This window comes from Hemicordylus capensis, chromosome 2, assembly GCF_027244095.1.
Source record: "Hemicordylus capensis ecotype Gifberg chromosome 2, rHemCap1.1.pri, whole genome shotgun sequence".
Classification (NCBI taxonomy): domain Eukaryota; kingdom Metazoa; phylum Chordata; class Lepidosauria; order Squamata; family Cordylidae; genus Hemicordylus; species Hemicordylus capensis.
In genome coordinates this window covers 409574397-409587395 of record NC_069658.1, presented here as the reverse complement: position 1 = coordinate 409587395, position 12999 = coordinate 409574397, and the positions used below count along the sequence as shown (strand labels likewise).

Sequence of the window (12999 nt, the reverse complement as noted above, 5' to 3'; positions counted from 1 at the left end):
AAAGCTCATAATCAAGGGGACCAATCCAAAATTCCATAGGCGCAATGGTGTGCCCATGGAGCTCCTGGCGAGTTGGGGCTCCCCCATGAATCACAGCCATATCAGAGGTATATGCACAGAGCTGTCCTTCATATGGCAGGACCAGGAAAACTACTCTGATTGCTACAGTGCTGTGTGTACATCTTGTGAAATTAGGAGTCTTCAGAGGACTTTAATAATTAAGGACACTAAAATTAGTCAAACACAGGCCACATTCAGACATGATGCCAAACCAGAGGTAAACGTTCCATAGTTTTGAGTGAGTGATCACCCGAATGTGTGAAGCTGTGGTTTTGACACCCAAGTGTGGCTCCATTTTCGCTTCCAGGCCTGAATCTGAATCTTTAGCTGGAGGTGAGTTTTCCTGCCAAAACCTGAGGTTCGAAAGCACCATTTTGTCATCCAAATTCTGCTGCCACTTTAACCTGAGTTTTGTGCACAAGCTCCTTCCCACAACTATAGAGAAGTCGGCTCAGAGCAGTCCAGAAACTGGTAAGTTCAAGAGTAGCTGCGTTTCTTGCTGGCTGCCTCTTGGAGCTGATGCTCCGCTCTCTGACATCTCCTTACTCCTCCTGACGCTGCTTGGCAACAGGGATGCTGCATCCCTAGAGTTCATGAAGAACCACAATGGAGAAAGTCCACTTTCCCCAGCATGTTTTGCACCTTGTTTGTTCTTCAGCAGAAAAAAAAAGGATGGGAAGACAAGACGGAGACAGCAGGGGAGTTCTCCAACAATACATCACTGCAGTGCTTTGTGCACAAACACATTAAGCCCAAGTAACACAAATAATTGAACACATTTCTGACCACACTCATCTCAGTCAGTTTTCCCCATCCTTCCATTAGGAATTTGGGGTTTGAGAGACTTAACCAATGTACCACTGTGCCAGTGAACCAAGATGTTGATGTGCTATCGAACCATAGTCCAAGGGATCGTTCTGATGTGTCAGTGCACCCTTGGGCTGTCAAAGCCAGGGAGGACTTGGCCAATGGATGTGTGAGGAGACACAAGACTCCGTTTGTACGGAGGCCCAAAAGGGCCAAAAAGGCTCTGGTACCTGGCCGTGGCGGTGATGAGGAAGGCTAGCGGGGGGAGAGGGAACCCGTGCGGACACCCCCCCCGCGGCTACAGCAAGCCCCCCAAAGGGGCTACAAGTATTTCTTTAATATTTTTAATTTTTAAAAAAAATCACGGACCAGTCCGGTTCCGGTCTGACGGAACCGGGGGTGGTGGTTCGGTTCAAACACGAACCGCTGGCCCCAAAGAGAGCACAGATGCTCTGTGTAGGGTCGGCTAGTCTGTTTTAAAGCATTCTAGATGTATAGCCTGCCCCACTTTCTAGAAGGTATCCAAGAGTGGTGCAGCAGAATGTGTTCCTGAAAAGGAGTTAACCGTTAATTGGATAACCACAATTTGGAGTGGTGCATGCAATACTCCCTTCATCACCTTTCCTTCCCCAAAACCCCTTCCCCTCATTGTAAATCCAAGATTGAATGGATGCTTGAGGGGGCAGGGGGGAGTCCCCAACAGGCAGGGGTGGTATCACCAGGTGCAGCACAGTGTTCCTGTCAAGAGGTGCTCATGTGCATCTGCAACAGCTTTAAAAAAATGACCACTTCATTAATTTTGGATCCCACTCAGGAGGGCCCCATTATGAAAGAAAGTATGCACACACTGCCCTGATACTGATGCCAGAACAAAACTCATTCTGTACATGTATGGGGGAAAGTAGAGGGAACGCTCATGCAGTCTATTTTTAATCAGTAAAAGTGGGAAAAGATGGGCCCAATCCTCTCTTCCTGGGGGAGGGAGGAAGGGGGCCCCAGGTTCCTGCCTCTCCAACTGGGAAGACAGTATGTCTTTCCCCAGGGAGATTAAAAGAAGACCCCCACAAGGGGAACATGGGATCCTCACAGCCAGAAGTGAAAAGCCACTTTTCTGGATGTTGAAGCCCAACGGGGCAAGCAGATTACCCCTAGGGAGAGTCCACTTGCTGGTTGTAGGCTCCCATCCAATGTTGGGGGATGGGTTAGCACTGCAACTGCTACTGAGGGGAGTCACCACGACAGCCCTTTTAAGTGTAGGAATTTCAAAGTACATGCAGAAGTCCCCCCTTCTCTTTGAGTTTGGAGGCATAAAATTCAGGTCACTCCTCCTGACCAAAGCTGGCAGTCAAATGGCATCGCCAGGCACCACCTTAGCTGCGTGAAAATGACATGGCACCACTTTTTCTGGAGGATCTGTCCCTTCTCCCTCCCACCTGGCCAACAATCCATTGCCCCCTCACCCCAATTTCTGAGTTGCTTTTCAGCATCCCTCTCCCAGGACCCCATTACAATTGAGAAGTGCCATCCTGGGGCGTCGATAATTGTGCTTGTGCATGACCGTGCAGTTTTAGAGTTCTTGCAAAGTCAGTGGTGCAAGTGGTGTGAGGAAAGGGTTAAAATGTCCTTGCCCTGCCAAAGGCAGGCAATCAATGCTGAAAAGGCACAATTGCACTGAGCATACCCCCTCCAACATCACAGCCAATGGTTACCACTTTAATGACATGGTGCCTTGCCTACAGCCTGGAAACGTGAGCTGAATGGAGCTTGCTGGAATGCAGCCTGGGAGGACTAGGAAGAAGAAGGGTTCCTCTATCCAGAAAACAGAAGTTGCCAAACTGCAGTCGATCAATTCTGCAGCATGATTCCAGGCTTCACAGATGAACCAAAGCTTCATCTGTCTGAGGTTTGATGCTTGCTGCATTCACACGTAACCGGAGTTTTAGGGGCAGGTTTTCTCACCGTGTCATCCGAATGCTTGCAACTCTGGTTCCACCAGGCGACCCACCCTCAGTTTCAATTTTATAACCTCAGTCTCAACCATTGGATTGTGGTAAGTTTCATCTCCCCAACCCAAGGTTCCATGCAGCCTGCATGTCATCCTAATTCTGAACCACAGGCTACATTAGCTGTAACCTGAATTGAGGGAGGAAGCTCCTCCCTTCCTCCTGCTGTAATTGGCTGTGCGGGCTGTCCTTCATTAGAGATGTGCACGGAACGAGTGGGGGCCTGTTCGACTGCGGGGGTGTCTGTGCAGCTTTAAGGGTGAGGGAGCAAGCACTTACACCCTCCCCCGCCACGTTTCCCCCGCCAGCGACAGGTACACGCGCGCAGGTACATCTGCTACTTCCGGGTGCTTCCTGTAAATGTAGCGAGGGGGGTGGCAGGGAGGTACACTGCCGCCCCGGGGGATATTTAAGGAACCAAGCACCGGCGGGGGAACGGCGGTGGGGGGAAGTGCATCCTCCCCTGCCCTTAAAGGTGCACACACTCCCTGCCATTGAACCGGAAGAACTGGCTGCCATTTGAACCATTTCGGAGGCCATAAAGGGCCTCCAAACTGGTTCCATGCACATCTCTATCCTTCATGCCAGAAGGAAGCTCATATAGCCAGTTCCCCCTCTTCTCTGCAGGCTGATTTGCACAGAGAGCGCTCTCCATGAAATCTGAATTAGGTCCACTGGACCTGCAATTCCGCATTATGTCTAAATGTAGCCGCTACGTCCAAATGGAGACATATTTTAGCGCTCTGAATGACATTGATTTGACATTCCCTAAACTGCTATGGAATTACATGATGATGGTGGTGGGAATCACCAGGATGAATTCAAAATAATAAGAGATTTGGGTTTCTGAGAATGAGATTATGGAAGTTCTGCCAATTAGTTTACTCAGTACATTTTTGTCTCACCTTCCTCCAGTTTAGAAAAAGACAGTGCAAGCGAAAGAACATCTTCCTTTGGAATTTTATAAGCCAAAATAGAGGAGAAACTGAAACACACAAAACAGACACACTTCAAAAACTAAATCAGAATAAATTATCATACATGGGTTGAGTAGTGTTATAGGAGTAGGAGGTACTTCTATATAATGTCACCATACAGCCAAAAGAGGGCTATTATTTTGGGTCATTCTAGGGTTTTATCTATTTCATCAACTTATTTCTCACAGAAATTTATGAAAAATGGCTTCAAATACTAAAAATTACTGGGAGGGATAGGACGACTTGCTATTAGGGATGTGTGAATCGATTCAGGTACAAAACGATTTGTACCCGAATCTACCTGATTCGGGTGATTTCTAGACAGAACAAATCACCTCTGTGCTTAATTGCCCAGATACATGTACAAAACAAATCACTCCAGATTTCGACCCAAAAAACTCGGAGATTCAGACGTCCATTTTGTGGCCAAAGTGGGTTGGGTGGTAGAGTTCAATGGGTGGAAGCTACCACCCACATTTCAAAGAAATTGGGCAAAGGGGCGATCTTAATTTTTTTTTTTAAAGTTGGCACATCTTTAAGCTTTCCCCCATATGGAATAACGGGGAATTTCAGCAGCCTTTGTTATATAACTCCACGTGGAGGGCACCAGGGCATGTCTCTGGGGCAGATTTGGGGCAGAAAAGGGGTTTCGGGGGCAGAAGAGTGGGTCAGCTGGTAGTGCCCCAATGGGTTCCTGCTACCACCCAGATTTCAGATAAATTTGTGAAAGGGGTGATTTTTAATTTTTTTTCTGAGGTGTGTGCGTCTTTAAGCTCAAGTCTCTCATTTCCTACCAGAGAATCTACTCTCAGAACACCTGACATTGAAAACAAAACCCAGTGCCCGATGGGCCTGTGGGAGTTTGGCACCCTATGTGGACTATACCACAACCCGCTCTGGACCACCCTAGTGCCCCCCAAGTGGAGATATGGGGCTGCTGAAATCCCCATTATTCCCTATGGGGGAAAGCTTAAAGATGTGCAAACTTCTGGAAAAGATTAAAAATCACCCCTTTCATCCACTTATTTGAAATCTGGGTGGTAAATTTCATTTTCCACAGTGCTCTTTTTGTCCTTGGGTATGACACAGCTAAAGAATGTGTCAAGCAAAGACTCAAAGATGAGGACTATCAAGAGCTGAAGTTCATCTCCACTGGACCATGTTCACCTGTTTATATTGGACTGGACAACTGGAGATCACACAAGACTGTTAATTATTTACATTTCCTTACAGTGCTTCAATACAAAAACGCTTTTAGTTTGGTACATTGTAAAGCTTTGCAACTGGCATTAATGGAAGGGCAATTTAATGGGATTTTAATGGGGAATTGATTTTGTCCTTGGGGAGAAGGCAATCAGGAAGCTCTTAGTCATGTAATGTTTTATTACAATTTTTTGAAAGAATAAGAAGAGAGTTGGTCTTCCATTGTTAAAGCATCTGCCTGATAGATCCTGTTCTTAAATATTGTATGATCTGTACATTTATAAGATTAGCTGTCTTCTTAAGTTTGGCCACTAACAGTTGAGCTCAAATTACTTCAGACTAGTGGGGAGCATTAAGGATACTAGTTCGATGTTTAGAAAAGTATAATTTTGTTTCTAAGACACCTGAAGGAATTTGAAAGTGGGATTATGCTGTATTTGTATTCCTTTATGTTTGTAATGATTTGGAAGTCTGTGACAGTGAAATAGTTCACTCAGGTAAGAGATATATGTTGGCAAAATTACTTTGATTACTAAAATGGTTGGCTCACATGAGGAAAATTACTCACCGTAGTCCCATTAAAATAGGAAATGCCTAATCTGTCCTAAGTTCAATGGGACTTCTTTGAGTAATTTTCCTCATCATGTAGGCCCTTATGAATAATTTATTTTAACATAATCTTTTCAAAAACAGTTGCTTCCAAGAAAAATATATATGAAAATATCACTTTTCAAATGTGACACTTCTGGGTTAAAACAAGCCACATCTTCATTGCTTACAACTTCCAGATATCCTCACAGGATTACTTCTTGTAAAGTAAGCAGGAGCACCTCCAGCTGCCCTCAGGGGCAAAAGCCCAGGAAGGAAGACAACAGCTTAAGACATCCGACAGTGCAAGCTGCTCTTCCTGCTCATCATATCCAACCTGGAGATATGGCAGGCAAGCCAGTGCCCAAGGTGGGCTAGCCTGTGAGCCTTTTCCCATTGGGGCCTCTTAAGGGCCTCTCCTCCATGGCCGTGATCATCCCAGATGGCCCCTGCCTAATGCCCAAGTGCCAGAGTCTGTTGTGACATAGCAAAACTATAAGAAAACCACAAGAAGTTGAACCAGAATTTGATTGCTGAGAAGAAAAACCCTACAGATGCCAATCAGGGACTCAAGGAACATGCTAACTGCGCAAAGAGGCATCTTTTAAAGTGGCGATTCTCTCTATTTAGCAACTGGCCCTATCCAAACCCAGCACAGCATCCCTCCAGTGGCTGTTGCTGGTTTCTATCTTGTGTTTCTTTTTAGATTGCGAACCCTTTGGGGACAGAGAGCCATCTTTATTTATTTATCTGTGTAAACCACTTTGGGAACTTTTGGTGAAAAGTGGTATATAAATATTTGTTGTATCTGTATTCTTTCCCAGCCCTACGATTTTGGGTCTGCAGCAAACAAAGAAGAATTTTTACAGCAGTAAGCTGTGTAGAGGGCAGTCAAGAAAACCCTGGCTGACTCTTGGATCAGCTCCTGGATAAGCCTCACCCCCCTCCCAGGAGCAGACCTGGGGATAGAAGTTGGTTCTCACTCCAAGGCCACCCACACAGAACCAAGTGCTAGGGCTGTGCAATTATTTGGCTCCAAACAGCCAAAGCTGAATAAAGCTCTGCTGGCACTGTGTAGAGGTGAGTGTTCCCAATACACACCTCGGCACAGGACCCAGTTTCCTAACTGGTTCTAAGGGCCCCTTAAAGGGCATGATACCCTGCTACATTCAAACACCATCCCGGAAGGCATACAGGGAGTGCTGGGAAATGGAGTTTCCATGGAGAAAGTGCAGGAAAGGACTTCGTTCCCCAGCACTCTCTGCATGCCTCTGAAGACAGCAGCAGAGCTCCATGCTCTTTAAGGGGACCTTGGAACCACCACGGAGTTAGTCAAGGAGCCTGATCCTGTATGGAGATGCTGGCTGAAAATGCTCACCTCTGTGCAGTGTCAGCAGGGCTGTGTACTGTGAGAGTATCTTAAATACTGTGAGCTAAATAATCGCACAGCCCTACCAATTGGCTAGTGGGCAGGGCCTGCATGCAACAGGGAGATCAAGGCATGGGCAAAGTATTTTGCCACTGTTCTAAAGCATGCTGCTGGCTAGGGATGTGCATGGACCGTGGAGGCGCAGTCCGATGCCGTGTGTGTGTGTGTGTGTTGCTTTAAGGGCGGGGGTTGTACTTACCCTTCCTGCCGCTTTCCCTCCTCCGGTGCTCCATTTTAAAGCAAAATATTTGGGGCAGCAGCGTTCCTCCCTGCCACCCCTGCCCCCTTGATGCCTGCTAAAAGTGGAAGTAACTTCTGCGCATGCACACACCACGCACATTCGCTTTTAGCAGGCAACAAGGGGGCAGGGGCGGCAGGAGGAACGCTGCCGCCCTGAAGATTTTGCTTTAAAATGGAGCGCTGGAGGGGGGAAAGCGGCAGGAGGGGTAAGTACAACCCCCCTGCCCTTAAAGCAACACACACACCCGGCATCGGACCGGTTCGCAGGCCTCTAACATGGCCTGCGAACCGGTTCGTGCACATCCCTGCTACTGGCCAACCACCTCATAGCCTTTCTCCCCAGCCTTCACACAGCACACAATGAGGCACTCTTACTGAGAGCGGAAAACCAAGCTTTTAAAAAAAATAAAAAATCCCCAGACATCTGGTAACTAGTAGCACCTTTTACCTTTCCTGATGACTTGCATTTGGAAAGATGTGCAAAATCTCCCTTTGAATATGCTCTCTCTGCTGTGTATCTGGCACTCCTTTTAATTTCATTTCTAAGAAATATCCTTTGCCAAATTTACTCTTGAGATGCTGAACTGTACCAATGCACCTGTCAAGTGTTTTTGGGAGGGGCAAAAGAGACACAGGCAAGGAAAAGTAGAGTTAATGTCAGAATCATTTGGATATTTTAAAACATTAAACTAATCCTTTTTAAAATTCAAGGTTTCCTAATTCACTGAGGAGCTAGCTACCTTAACTTTCCAGAGACCAAGATTGCCACCCGATCACACACAGCCTCTGCTTCTTCCATATAATGAGTTGTCAGAACAGCTGCTCGCTCTTTACTTTTGAAGGCTGCTCGTACTGCTTTCCTATAAAACGGAGCAAACAGTCAGTGAAAATATAGAGCAACTCATCTGCAAACTGCAGTTCTTTGAGTGTGTAGTCGCACATAAAAGCTTTCGATACCATTGACCATGGTATCCTTCTGGGACTCTCTGGGCTGGGACTTGGGGGAACAGTTGTACAGTGGCTCTGCTCCTACCTTGAGGGTCATACTCAGAAGGTGGTGCTAGGGGGTGCCTGCTCCACCCCTTGGCCTTTGGGGTGCCACAGGGATCTATTCTGTCCCTTATGCTGTTTAACATTTACATGAAACCCCTGGGAAAGGTCATCTGTGGGTGTGGGCTGCAGTGCCATAAATATGCTGGTGACATCCAGCTTTACCTATCTTTTAAGTCAGCAGACACAAGGGAGACAATAGATGCTCTGAACTAGTGCTTGGAGGCTGTTCTGGACTGGCAAACAAGCTGAAAGTTAATCCAGATAAGACGAAAATGATCATTTAAGTAGTGAGGTAAATCTGGTGTTGGACAGGGTCACACTCCCTCTGAACGACAAAGTCTGCAGCTTGGGGTTGTTTCTGGACCTGATGCTGTCCTTGGAGGCTCAGGTGGTGGTGGTATGCAGAAGTGCCTTTTACCATCTATGGCTGGTACACCAGCTGCGACCCTACTTGGAGAACTCAGACCTGACCTCAATCACTCACGCTTTGGTAAGATCCAGATTGGATTACTGCAATGTGCTCTATGTGGGGCTGCCCTTGAAGATGGTTTGGAAGCTTCAGCTGGTGCAGAATGCTGCCACAAGGTGCACATTGTTTAATGAGTATCACAGCCATCCTGTGGCAGCTTCATAGGTTACCAGTTTGCTTCCAAGCTAGATTCAAGGTGCTCATCTTCACCTTTAAAGCTCTACACAGCTTGGGGCTGGGGTATCTGTCGGACCGCATTTGCCCATATGAACCTGCCAGGGCCCTCTGTTTATCATCTCAGGCCCTGCTCATCCGATTGGGGGGACTAGAGACAGGGCCTTTTTGGCTGTGGTCCCTTGGCTCTGGAACACCCTTCCTGTAAAGCTTCACCTTGCTCCCACCCTCAGTGTTTTTAAAGAACAACTAAAAACACATCTTTTTAAAGAGGCTTTTTAATGTTTCACCTGTTGCTTATATCTGGTAGGTTCTTTAGTTTTTACAATTCTTAGATTTTAGTTTTTTAAAATAACTTTTAATTTGAAATTTTAAAATCTGTAATTCTGATTGTGTTTTTAGCTTGGATTTCTAGCTTGTTCAGCTTAATTTGGTTATTTTTATTAGTCTGATTTTACATTGTAACTATTTTATAAATGTTGTGAACCACCCCGAGCAATAGGGTTCTCGAGGGGCGGGGTATAAATATTTTAAATAAATATTTTAAATAAATAAATAATTGTGCTTGTGCACACTGCCTGCTGGATAGCTTACAAAGTTGTATATGTAAGGATGAACTAATTTATCCCCTCCTCCTCAAACATTTCCCATTCCACAAGGCAACATGTTGAACCCCTGCTAACTAAGCAAAGAGGCACCTTTTACCGTGGTGATTCTCTTTATTTAGCAGGGGGGAGTAACTGGCCCTATCCACCCCCAGCACAGTACTTCCAGTGACTGTTGCTGGTGTCGATCTTATGTTTCTTTTTAGAATGTGAGCCCTTTGGGGACAGGGAGCCATCTTATTTATTGGTTATTTCTCTGTGTAAACCGCCCTGAGCCATTTTTGGAAGGGCGGTATAGAAATCAATCAATCAGATAGATAGATAGATATGACATCCTGGTCATGGGTTAGAGGTTACTCAGTCTTTTGACTGAGGAACCCTTCATCAAGATATAGAAAGAAAGGGAAAAAAAACAAAACCCTGACATATCTCTTACTACATCATGTTAGGCTGAAATAACAGAAATGTGCAGTTGTCAATATAAATGTCATCAAATCTGCAATATAGAATGTTTTTAATGATCCCTTCTGAGGAAGCCTAGCAAGAACATTTCCTGGTTATACACAAAGTCCTGGTTAGAACATTTTTTTAAAGCTGGCCAAGACATATACACTTTCTAAATAAATGGAGGACAATGGTTCCCTGCCCCATTGATTATGTGAAATTATGTTGTGATGGATGATTCTTTCATTCTTGGCACAGTAAATCTTGCCCTAGGGAGAAAGAATGTTTTTCTTTATGGTGTCTGTGTAGTCCCATGTATGGGATTGAAACTACACAGATGACCTTGTTGACTTGCTACAAATTTCCATATATCCATGCCCATTTAAAAAGGTGACCCTCAGAAGTAGCACCTTTTATGCTAAGTTCAGTTTCACTGCCACAGCAGTAGCAGGAGGGACTTTCTTTATCTTTGGCAGAGGCTTGTAACTGAACAAATAATCTAGACCATTTCAGACTAGTTTTCAGGTGGGCTATGGGGTGGAGACTGCCTTAGTTAGACTGATGGATGATTTCCAACAGGGAATTGACAGCGGGAGTGTGGCTTTGTTGGTCCATTTGGATCTCTTGGCAGCTTTCAATACTATCGGCCATAGTATCCTTCTGGACTATCTAAGAGGAGGAGTTGGGAGTTGGAGGCACTGCTTTGCAGTGGTTCTGCTCCTCTCTCTCAGGCAAATTCCAGATGGTGTCGCGTGGAGACTGTTGCTTTTCAAAACAAGAACTTTTGTACAGAATCCCACAGGGCTCTATACCGTCTCCAATGCTTTTTAATATCTACATGAAACCACTGGGAGAGATAACCCAGAGATTTGGTGTAGGGTATTATCAGTATGCTAGTGGCACCCAAATCTATTTCTTCATGTCAGCTTCACCAGGAAAAGGCAAAACTGCCTTAAATGCCTGAGATAACAGACTGAGCAGGTGGGAGAGCAGTCCCACTCTAGTCTGGAAGGAACCAAGCCTTAAAGGGCCGGTGTCCTATTCTCCAAGGACTGGCTGTGACAGAGCTCAATACCTGCTAGTGGAGCTGCTGCTTCATCCTTTGAGTCAGAGGATAAGGGCAAAGGTGTATTAAGGGGATCAGAGAATTTCTGGAGGCCCTGTTGGCAGACGTGGAGATCCCTTTTACCCTTCATCATCCTGCAAGTTCTTGGTATAACACACAGGTTCAGACTTGGGGTTCCTGCACTAGCAGTACAGTTAGCATCAGTGGTCCAAGCAGAACTATGACCACCTGCAATCATTTCCACCAGGCTGCAGCAGAGGGTGAGATATGACAGGCCAATGGAGGGGCCTCACTGTCATATCTCACCCTCTGCTGCAGCCTGGTGGAAATGATTGCAGGTGGTCACAGTTCTGCTTGGACCACTGATGCTAACTGTACTGCTAGTGCATGAACCCTAAGTCTGAACCTGTGTGTTATACCAAGAACTTGTATCTAACCACTGTCTCATTCCTTTTGCTAGGTAAACTGCTTTGAGAGAATTTTTGTGAGTGGTTGAAAAGCAGTACAGTATTGATGTACTGGTCTTCAACCAAAAAAGTTCTCAAAGCTAATGCCTTTAATAATAATACTGTGGCATTCCATTCTAAATATAGTCTCTATGCCATTTAGTGGTACTCACCACATGTGTTGTTTTGCTTTAGGGTCCATACCAGTTGACGGCTCATCTAGCAGAGTAATATAAGGGTTGCCAAGCATGCTTAAGGCAAAACATAACTGAAAAAGGAGAGAGACAGAAAAGGAAAAGATAGCTGAATTTAATGGCTGTGCAATCGATTGAGTATGAACTGGGAAATAAACCTCCTTTTAGTCAATATAATACCTTTCGTTTGATTCCTGCTCCAAGTTTCTTTGTTCTTTTTTGTAAATGTTCCTTAATATCAAGTGCACTGGAAATGCTGCAGAAACCAAATGCACAACATTTTTGTAGCCTTATAAAGTTCTGTCACTACAGCATTAAATGTGTAAGCATTCTAAGACACCAGAATGAGAGAATTTTAAATTTCCAGCATATGCTTAGCGAAACAAACTTAAAGTCTCAGATTTATGTGAATTACCTATATCAGAAACACAAAACAGTACCCAGTGAAGACTATTCCACTAAAGAGCAGAGAGAGGTCAAATTGGAACCTACAAATGAATATCTGTTTTTTTCCTGTGTTATCTCCTCAAGATTTATAGAAGCTCTTTGTTATGTTTCATCACAAATAGAAATCCTTCTATTTCATCAATGAAGAGTGTGTGTTTTTAGCTGTATGCTATAAATGTACCTGCACATTTCACATATGATCCACCTCCCCACTGCATACAAGAAATTGCATTAGATGACATTTTGAAAAGTCCAAGCCATTAACAATTGCACAGTGCACTAGAGAAAAAACAGCCACCAACGTACAAGAACATTAAGTGTTTAAAATGAGATATTTACCATTTTATGACTTCTTTAATGTCACTTTCACTCATTCCTTTGATAGCAGCATAAATTTCAAAATGTTCCTGCAATGTTATATCTGGCCAAAGTGGGTTTATCTGTGGACAGTATCCCAAAAATCGCATGGAATTATCCTCGCTATTCTCACCCAAAGAATAATCTCCCAACAGCACCTGTGGACACATCAGTCTTTACTCAATATACAATATTTGCAGTGAACATGCAGGAAAATATTCAAAGGTGTCTTTGTGAAAAGCTAAACAAAATGACAAGCTCAAGAGTTCTCAACTTGCTTTTAGTATATGATCTCTCTTGTCGAGATATCCTTCCATTTAGTAGGCAGTAACAACTTTGCAAAGCCAGTTTTTATCCTGAGGTGTTTACAGACAGCAGCACAAGACACTGGAACTTGAGTGTTGGCAAGCACAATATTACTTGCTTTTCACACACAA

General features: G+C 44.8%; 1 protein-coding gene across 6 annotated transcripts in view; it reads right to left on the bottom strand.

The window, feature by feature from the left end:
- LOC128344558 (cholesterol transporter ABCA5-like) overlaps positions 1–12999 on the bottom strand; it is a 121634-nt gene that overhangs the window by 6290 nt on the left and 102345 nt on the right. For all 6 annotated transcript variants that reach the window (XM_053294906.1, XM_053294907.1, XM_053294910.1 and 3 more), the window contains 6 exons: positions 12545–12720; positions 11939–12014; positions 11738–11832; positions 8048–8167; positions 7756–7905; positions 3776–3855 (listed from right to left, as the gene is read on the bottom strand). In XM_053294906.1, coding sequence (XP_053150881.1) covers positions 3776–3855; positions 7756–7905; positions 8048–8167; positions 11738–11832; positions 11939–12014; positions 12545–12720 — 697 coding nt within the window. The remainder of the gene's footprint in view (positions 1–3775; positions 3856–7755; positions 7906–8047; positions 8168–11737; positions 11833–11938; positions 12015–12544; positions 12721–12999) is intronic.